Here is a 10,181-nt window from a genome sequence, read left to right as displayed (position 1 = left end):
CATCCTGCCCAGAATTCCGAGCTTCCCAAATGTATGTTATAGACTAAACTAGCTGGACCCATGACTGTACATTACACTCCATCTTATGTTTTTTACAATACAATTCAAAGCTTCTATAGACATTTCTCACTAGTAATTCCAGTGTTCTTTTTCTAGTAAGCACATGGATCCTACCAATACTTTCATTCATCCATTAATTAATATTGATGTAGTTAGTCCCAGTGGTTAACTGCACAGTTGGTTCAGCACAATACACTTGCAAACACTGCAAGAGATGTATACTCCAAAGTACTGTAATTAAATAATCATTTCTTTTGCAGCCATTTAGCTTCCATTTCATAAAATGGAATGATGCCCTTGAAGTGATGTCTCAGTGCCTGGAGGCTGTGCGGATCTGGATGGGGAGGAACAGGCTCAAGCTCAACCCTTCCATGACTGAGTGGCTGTGGTTCCCGGCATCCCAATATAGTCAGCTGACTCCATCGCTGACTATTGGGGGCAAGTCTTTGGCCCCCTCGGAGAGGGCGCGCAATCTGGGAGTCCTCCTGGATACGCAGCCATCCTTGGAGGAACATCTGACGGCTGTAGCCAGGGGGACCTTTTGTCAGGTTCGCCTGATTCGCCAGTTGCGACCCTTTCTTGATCGGGATTCCATGTGCACAGTCACTCATGCCCTCGTCACCTCTCGCTTGGACTACTGCAATGCTCTCTACATGGGGCTCCCCTTGAAGAGCACTCGGAAGCTCCAACTGGTCCACAATGCAGCCGCGCGGGTAATTACGGGAGCTGCATGGCGCTCCCACATAACACTGCTCCTGCGCGAGCTGCACTGGCTCCCAGTGGTCTTCCGAGTGCGCTTCAAGGTGTTGGTTACCACCTTTAAAGCGCTTCATGGCATAGGACCTAGTTATCTTTGAGACCGCCTGCTGCTGCTGACAACCTCCCATCGACCCATGTGCTCTCACAGAGAGGGCCTCCTCGGGGTGCCATCAGCCAAACAATGTAGGCTGGTGACCCCCAGGGGGAGGGCCTTCTCTGTGCGGGCACCTACCCTATGGAACCAGCTGCCCCCAGAGATAAGGAGAATCCAAGACCTCGGTGCCTTCCGCCGTGCCCTTAAAACTTTCTTTTTTCAGCAAGCCGGGCTGGCTTAACATATTTTTAAATATTTTAATTGGTTTGTCTTTTTAAACTGGGGCCAAATTAATATATATATTTTTAATTGTTTTTAATGTTTGTATTGTATGTTTTTATCTGGCTGTACACCACCCTGAGTCCCTCGGGAGAAGGTGTGGTATATAAATTCAAAATAAAATAAAATAAAATAAAATAAAAAGAGGAGGAGGAGTATCTCTCTGGATTCAACTCTAAAAATATTATCTGGAAAAAAATTATTGTCAGTCGGGGGTATATTTACCCATCTGATTTTGATTTGGATCATTTCAAATTCTCTGTTTTCTATATGCCAAAAGTATTTGAAATATAAATCAAAGTGAGATTGACTGTATTATAAAACTGATAGACGCTGATGTAACTATTTTTGTACTTCCAGAGTTGGGGGATACATGTGAAATTTCAAATCAAATGAAAAAAAATTAGTTGGAACCACATGTAGTAATTTCAGCCAGGATAGAAATATTTGCGGTGTGTGTGTGCAATTTTCAATTAATCCTAATTAATTTGATTTCTTTCAGAAGGATAGTCACATTTGTGTCTATTCTGTTGCATAGAGTATTATTAAATATTTATTAAAACGGAAGACACACTCTTGGCATAAAATAATTAAAGTAAGCTGAAAGTAGATTGCAATCTACTGACAGAACTCAGAATTATCTGTGACACATGAGCAAAGCTTTTTTTAGTTTGACTTGTTCAACAATAATCTTCCACTTCTTAAATTATACTACTAAAAATTAAGAGAAGATATAATTTGCCTGGAACAAAACTAGACTCTAATTAGACCCAACACTAAAATAGCAAGCCTGCTAAGTAACTAGTACTTAATTGTGGCTGATATTCAGAAAACTAAATATGGTTGGCCACTGGTCATATTTGGAAAATTCAGAGCTAAAATATGAACTGGGAATTAAAAAGAAATTCTCAGAAGAAAGCAGTGGCAACCTACCTTCATATTATTGCCAATACAATTACATGGAGGGTGAGGAGTGCCAGGGTGGCCATCAGAAGTTGAGCTTGACTGAAAGAAATTATTACTTTAGTAAACAACACACCAAATTCCTGGTTTTAGAATTTAATTCTAATTATGTAGATGTCAATAGAAGCCATTTTGCTGATTGTTTATGATGAGAAACAGATCTATTCTCCTTTAGAAGATTCTACAGCTTGGTGCGTTGCAAAAGGGGAAAAGAGGACTCTATATACTAATGGAAGTCTGCTAGTATGACTTCTGATTCTGTCTTCTAAGCTCTTGTTTATGTAGATTCAGTGGAGAAGTGGTAGATGTGAAAAGGTCTAGTTAAAACAAAAGAGAACAAAACCAAACCACAAAGTAGATACGGTACTTGAAATCTGCTCACTCCTGATAGAATGTGACCAAATGGCACTCATGGAACAATTCCTTATGCAGGTATCTATCCGGATTACTCATATTGTAAAGAAGTGCTGTAAATTAATAAGGCTGCAGACATTTTCCCCTAATCTCTTCCCAGGAAGTAAATGGATCTTTATGCACAAATGCTGTTCTACTTCATCAGTGCCTGTTTCAACTCTCAGGAGCAGGAAAAAACATATTACAGTGTAGCACTGAGATGGTGAACGTGTGCCACAGGTGGCACACAGAACTCTCTCTGTGGACATGCAAGCTGTCGCCCAGCTCAGCTCCACCCCACATGCACGCGTGCCTCCTGCTGGCCAGCTGATTTTTGGATCTCTGTCGCGCATGTGTGTGGGGTGGGCCACATGCGGGAGACACATGTGCATGCTTGGGTGGGTGCAGGGGGTCGAGTGCGCATGTGCAGGGGCGGGGAGGGAGCACAGGGGGAGCAGTGCGCCCCCCCGTGGCCTGTTTTGGGCCTAGCAGGCCGCCCTTTAGCCTCCTGGGACCAAAAACGGGCCACTGGTGGGGCGATGCACTGCAATCCCCCCCGTGGCCCATTTTTGGTCCCAGGAGGCTGCAGGGAGGCCTACTAGACCCAAAACGGACTGCGGGGGGTCACGTGTGCATGTGCATGGGGGCAGGGCACTTTCAGCACACGACGACAAAAAGGTTAGCCATCACTGGTGTATCACAAGCAACATGGCACTATAGAGCTCCATTCAAACAAAGGTAGTTCTCCCTGTAATCCAGATCACAAATAGCAGCTATAAAACTTGCCCTTAAATTCAGTTTATAATCATCAACATTTTAGTTTTTTCTATATTCTTCAGAATCCTTTCAAATGCAGAGAATCTGTCACTCAAGGAAGAGCACCTGAATTATAAGCTTAATAGTAACAACTTAAATATCTGAGATCTCCAGGTAAGGCTTAAACTTTGGTTCCAAAGCTGGACAGCCATTGCCAAATAATATCAACAACATCAGGCAAGTTGAACCAATTCTCTGACTCAGTATAAGGCAGCTTCTGACATTTCTAATTCTTGGCTCACATTTAAAGATGAATTAATTTTATAAACTGCTCATTTTAAATCAACTTGCTTTGATTACCATGGTTCTTATTGTTTGCTCCATGGCATTTTAGATCAGATCTCAGTACCCCACCTCAAGAATTATATGTTGTCAGAATTGTATGTTGTTTGGCTCAGGCAAATATAGCTAAACCCAGTTTAACAGGCAGTTTAACTCATATCATTCCAAGTTTTTTCTAATCCAGATCCAGGTTATTGTTTTACAGGACAAGATAACAGAATTAAACAAATGAGACATGCACATGAAGATCCTTTAGGTTCAAAGCAGCTGCTTCTCGCTAAAAATAATAAAGAATGAGAAAAAGGTAGATAAATTGTAAGGAATGGTGAAGAATGGTAAAAAGTTGTGAGTTTCAGCTACTCTAGAAATCTTCTGATTCCTGGTTATCACATCTTCTAATAAATTACCAGGACCTTTGACATCTCTTTGAATTAGGTTACATTCAGGCATAGCCAAACACCAGGCGATTTTTAAATTTTGTGGCCGTGAAGTGAGAGGTTACATCCATTAACATAAATAAAGCAACTGATGCTCAAGACCTGACATGGAGGACTGGAGCAACATAAGAAGGCACTTGAATTAGACCAATATATTTCCCCTTTCTTTCCATGAATATAAATATTTCAATTTGAAGAACTATGCATTTTGTTATTCTCTATGTGTAGATAATCATCTTTCTCTAGCTGAAAGGGCTCCGCTTGTGTTGCAGAATTATCTGGATGCATTTCACAGGTCAGGCATCCCTTGAATTCTCTTGGTCACTGATTGATTGATTGATTGATTGATCCTAAATTGTATAATTAGGCCTTAACTGCACCTCTGATCTGTCATGCATGAGCTCTGAATAAAACAGCTAATCCATTGCTAGTTTTTGTACTGTAAAAGCTATTGAACAGAGAAGGCCATTTTTTAAAAAAAAAAGTTATATATATATATCAAATTTATATTTTGCTGATAAAGAAATAAAGGGAGACTAGTATAGATCTACTATGTTTCAAGCTTTTTAGCTTTCATCAGCTAGCCATACCCTTTACTCAGATTCAAACTTGGGCTTCCTGCATGTTAGGCAGTTGAATTAACCTTCTGAGCCACAAGTTCTCCTCCCTTCATCAGCTTGAGCCAGGGGAAAGATTAAGTGTTTTTCTATCGAGACACCTGGCCTACCCCAACATGTGGGAGGGGGCATTCTGCTCCCTTTCGCCTCCTGAGGGCTCCTGGATTGGAGCTGAAAGGCAAAAGGGAGTATGTATATGTAGTTTTCTTTTTCAAAATTCCAATACATAATTGAGCAGACATTGTCATTAATCCAAAAACAGGTTGGATAAATTATTCATATAGACTCTACATTATATATGTACATCTTTAACTTTCTTCTAAACATTATCTGTTTTTATTTCGGTTATCAATCCACCTATACCATTTATCCCACACCGCATAATATTCTGAATCCTCTTTTTCTTCTAATTTTAAAGTTAATTTATTCATTTTGGCACATTCAAATATTTTTTGAATAATTAATCCGTCTGGTGGTACTTTATTTCCTTTCCAATATTGCGCATAGGCAATTCTTGCTGCTGTAAGTATGTGTAAAAACAAATATCTTATTTTTTTGTCGTGTTTGGTTTTTAGGAGAAATATTTTCGGGATTAATTCAATTTTGCAGCTAATTAGTTCTTGCAACTTGTATTTTGCTCCAATACCTCTTCGCTTCGGGACATAGCCACCACTTAAATGTTAAATATTCTAAAGGAGTGAATTTGTGATGTGACTCCATTATTATTGACATCTCTAATTTCTTTCGTCCTGTTTTCTTTATTTTTTAATATTTGTATAAGTGGTTTTAGCTTTGTGGTACACCCCCAGTCACTTTTATAAATAAGATAAATATGTCCCATACATGAGCATTCCAGAGTTTTATTATTTCATCTGATTATGAATACTTTCCCCCCCCCCTGAAATTGTGAAATTCACAAATGAAAACTTTCTACAGGCAATCCTTGACTTACAACCACGATTGGATCAGAATTTTCATCACTAAGTGATGCATTCATAAAGTGCGATGTCAAGTAACCGTATCTCTTAGCAGCGGTGATCCCAGCATTCACTATTGTTGTTATTAATCAAATTCCATTGGTCAATTGGACCCACCCACCACAATTCAAGTCTTCAAACCTCAGCTGCCCCAGTCCAGTCCCAGCCAGAGTCGCCCTCAACTCTTAGACTCCTGCTGCCTCAGCTGAATTTCACTGTCTTGCTTCTCTTCACTGAGGTGTGCCTGCCCTGACCCTTTCCAAGGCATCTGTGAAACCATCTTCCCCAGATCTCGTGAAAAAAACTGTGCACATGAGGAAGGAAGCTTCATGTGGCCAGCAGCTGCTTTGTAAGGGGCCAAGCCAGACATGCGTGGTCAGCAGCAGGAAGAAAGAAATTGTGAAGGTCAGCTAGGGCAGCAGGGCAGGGGTGGGTTCTACTTACCTTTACTACCAGTTCGCAACGGGATCACACATTCAATCTCCAAAGCATAATAAATATTTTGGAGTAATTATATCGAAGTGAATGGGATGTACTCTATAGCATAATTGTGCTCTACAGCATCCACATCCTGCTTTTAATGTAGTTGGTCCTAAAAATGATTTGGTTAATTTTGCTCTGTATTACCTTGTAAACCTAAGCATCAGCAGTTCTTCAGATATTCAGTGTGATTTTCTGACTATGCAGTTTCTAGATATGGTACAATATTCTTATATCTTATTGAGAAGCTTAAGTTGGTATTATTGGGATTGCTATAGAGGTATCTTCATTTTTGCTGTTACACAAAAAATATTAAATTGTTTTAGACTAATCCATTACATTAAGACAATAATAATGCACCAGAGTACTGTGCATGCAAATTGATGACCACTTGGTAAGAAGCCTACAATCACTCCACTCAAAGTTGTGAAGACAGTACATCCATATCTTCTCTTTCTGAGTGCAATTTAGAAGTGCTCTGATAAATTCTGTTCCTGGTTCCTTAAAAGTAAGGCCCAGTAATTCAGTGGATCTTATTTCCTAATAGGTGTGCTTAGGACTGAAACGCTAATATTATAAATGTGATTGCTGTATAGATATTTCAGTTGCTGGCATATGAACAAAAGTATGTGAATAACATTGTATTTAAACTAGTTTAAACAAAATCAATCAAGAACCCATAACACTCAGATATTCGTACTTTAAATGAACTAATTTATAGGATTTAATCTCTGCTTCTCCATAAGCAGAGATAGGTTGTTTTATGTAATTTTTGAAAACCAAATTATATTATTTTCAAACAATGCAATAACTGTGGATTGTCACTGATAGACAATCTACAACTAATATAAGTAGGCAATAAGAATACAAATGTCAGTCTCGGAACTGCAAAGACTTTCATCAATAGAAGAGACTAGTCATTGTACTGGACAATGGAACAGTAGGACTTAAGCACAGTTAAGTTTACTGATTTCATGGGAAAAAAGCCTGAGTACACCTCAGAAATTAGGGACACAAATGTGATCTTATACATCTTGATTGAAAGGAAATTCCACTGCATTAGGAGCAACTCAATTCTAAAAAAATATTACATGACATTTTGATTAGTTAAGTAATGGTCGGCTGGCATATCTGTTAAGGGGATCCATAGTTGGCTTGAAAACACTGCTCAAAGAATACTCATTGAATTGCAGTTAAGTATCAAGTGGTGTGTCACAGGGTTAGGCTTGACTCATCATTATTTTCATTAACGTGGATAAATAAGTGGAAGCAAGTGCTTAATAGATTTGCAGATTCTACAAAACTGAGTACAATAACTAATATATAAATAGACAGAAAAAAATTCAAGATAACCTAGATATATTGACTGAAAAAAGAATGAAATTTAATAGAGAAAATTCTTCATGTAAAAAAAGAAATCAAATACAAGATATTGAATGGGGGAATCAGTTGCTAAATATGAATCAGTTGGCATTGCTGCTGAAAAGGCAAATACAGCTTAGTATATTTTTCAAATCCCAGAAGCAGAGTGTTATATTACATTCTTAGTATCATGAGTTTCTGGGCACTGACACTTAAGAGAGAATCTGAAAAATTGGAACAGGTGCCCAGTATAAAACCTTACCAAGATTATCCAAAACACTGAATATTTAGCCAGGAACTCAACTAGAATCTTATGGCATTTCTGAATGTCACTAAGCCATGACTGAAGTGTTTGAAAACTTCTGTCCATGCTGTATTAGATGCCAAAAGTCACTACTGTAGTGTGAATCCTGCTTGCCTTACAAGAAGACCCTGAAAGAGTTGGACATGTTTAAGACCAGAAATAACTGAGGATGGTTAGAATCATACTTTTCAAGTGTCTGAAAATGAATCTTATAGAAGAATGACTTGTTCTTTGCATCCCAGAATGCGGGACATAGATTAAGATGTCCAATTACAGGAAGTTATCCCAATTGACAAAGCAGTTTGACAATGGGACCAAATGCCATGGGCCATGGCTCTCCTTTGCTGGATGTGCTCAGTCAGAAGCTGGATGGCCATTTGTCTGGAATGCTTTCATTTGGATTTTGCACCAAGCAGAGGAAAGCTTCTTCCCTTCTGGTCTTTCAAGAAACCTTTTATAGATCTCAAGAAGGCTTGGTATTGATTCCATGTCCTGTGCAAAGCTGCATTCATCACATGGCCACCTTGGGTTAGAGTTGGATTATTTATTTGGACCTATTTACTACCAATTGCCCCATTCTCACCCTCTCTTTCAAATCTGTACTCGAGGGCCAAAATCAGACTTTTGTTCCAGTGATCGCGCACCCGAGTTGAGAGGAAAAGGTGCAAAAACGTCCTTTTCAGGGTCTTAAACATTCTCGTCTCTCTGCCCCCAGCTGTCGCTCCATCCAGACCAGAACAATAAAAAAAGGAGAAGCCGCGAGGATCCTTGAGTCCTCCGGGTGGGAGCCCCGTCCTCCCACCCGTTTCGAGTGCAGCCTGCTGGGCCCCCTCCATCTCCATCCCTCCTCAGCTCAGGAGGGCCAGGCTCATTTGGAAAAGTGCGTCTGCACAGCGGCCACCTCGAAGGCGGAAGGAAACAAGTGAGGGAACTTGCAAGCGGCGCAGGAGCAAAGGGTCGCCCCATCGGCTACGTGCACTTGGCCGCACTGCTGCTCCTCCAGGGCCGCCGAGAGGAATTTGTTGGCCGGTCGCAGCCTGTCCGGGTGGTGGTGGTGGTGGTGCAGGTGGTGGTGGCTCACCGGGCCCGGCGTTAGCAGCACCGGGCCCGGGGCGACGGCGGCGGCGGCGGCGAAGAGAGGCAGTCCAGCCAGCAGCAGCCTGGGACCCGAGGAGCCGCTAATCTCCCCTAGGATTCTCCGGAGCTCTTGCAAGGAGCTGCCCAATAAAAGAATGTAATTCCGAGCCAAGAGCAGCGTGGCGATTTTGGAAAGCTTCCGCCCGGGCGAGCTCTGGCAATGAGCCGTCGAGTAAGGCAGGATCACCTCTCGCAGCGCGTCCATGGCCAAGTTGAGGTCCTGCATCCGCTTCCGCTCGCGGCTGTTGATCTTTCTCCGCAGCTGCTGCTGCTCGCTCTTGCCACCGCCCGCCCGGCTGCTCCCAGTCCCGGATCGCGTCTGGAGCTGCTCCGCCGCAAAGTCCGGCCTGCTGTCCTCCGCTTGTTTGGGAAGCAAGGCGGGAGGGGCCTGCGTGTAGCGAACCAGCTCGTACGAGAAGTGTTGCCTCAACATGCTGGCCTTGCGGGCTTTTCAGAGCGGGCAATGGGCTGTCATCGCCTTAGAAAGCTCGTGAGAAGAAAAGGCGGCAGGGAATTTGGCGGGTGGGGGGTGGAGGCGCTCGGGTTTTGCGGTCAGCCGGATAAGGAGAACTATTTGAAAAAAAAAGGGGGTAAGGATCGACCGATCAATCAATCACTATTTTAATCTCCCTGCTGCGATTAGCGCCGAGATGTGAGGCAATGGATTATTGAGCGCGGATCCTGTAACTCTAACCCTGTATTAGAGCGAAGGAATGACAGGCTGCAGCCAATGGGCGTGCCGATCTGGAGGATGAGAGGCGCTCATTGGCTGCCACCAGTGCTCAGGGAAAACGATGCGGTGGACAAGCCCTTGATTGTGAAGTCTGGTGCTTCGGTTTTGAGCTTTGAGTCTCCTGGTAGCTTAGCCCAAACTTCCAGAAAACCCGCCCCTCGCTTGTGTTTTCTAATTATTGCTGATATTATTAATGCCCCCCCTTTTTTTTTACAGGTGCAGAATTTATAAAAAGGCATTTCAGATGACAATTTTAAAATAAAAGAGGGCCAAGGTCATGTGCACCCCAAAGATAGATGTCTATGGAGATTCTCAGTCATCCAGGTCATGGTTGTCCCAAAAGTGCTTTTTTTCAAGAGGCAACTGGACTTTCTGGTGTTTCTTTGAAGACCTTTCGCTTCTCATCCAAGAATCCTTCCATTCCCCACCATCCAGTCAGAGCTGAAGAAGCTTCTTGGATGAGAAGCGAAACGTCTTCAAAGAAACAC

At 42.0% G+C, this 10,181-nt stretch overlaps 1 protein-coding gene across 1 annotated transcript; it reads right to left on the bottom strand.

Annotated features, from left to right (window-relative positions):
• Positions 1-7,519: 7,519 nt before the first annotated feature.
• OLIG1 (oligodendrocyte transcription factor 1) lies at positions 7,520-9,686 on the bottom strand. Its single transcript, XM_034434502.3, has one exon. The coding sequence runs from the start codon at positions 9,391-9,393 to the stop codon at positions 8,692-8,694; it is 702 nt and encodes a 233-aa protein (XP_034290393.2). The 5' UTR covers positions 9,394-9,686; the 3' UTR covers positions 7,520-8,691.
• Between the last annotated feature and the right edge of the window lie 495 nt (positions 9,687-10,181).

Source organism: Pantherophis guttatus, chromosome 5 (assembly GCF_059756535.1).
Source record: "Pantherophis guttatus breed Tessera chromosome 5, ASM5975653v1, whole genome shotgun sequence".
Classification (NCBI taxonomy): domain Eukaryota; kingdom Metazoa; phylum Chordata; class Lepidosauria; order Squamata; family Colubridae; genus Pantherophis; species Pantherophis guttatus.
Note: the sequence above shows the minus strand (reverse complement) of the source record. Positions and strands in the feature narration are given on the sequence as shown.

Bases quoted from the DNA above. Each gene is read 5' to 3' on its own strand.
- OLIG1 (XM_034434502.3), bottom strand. From the start codon at position 9,393: ATGTTGAGGCAACACTTCTCGTACGAGCTGGTTCGCTACACGCAGGCC.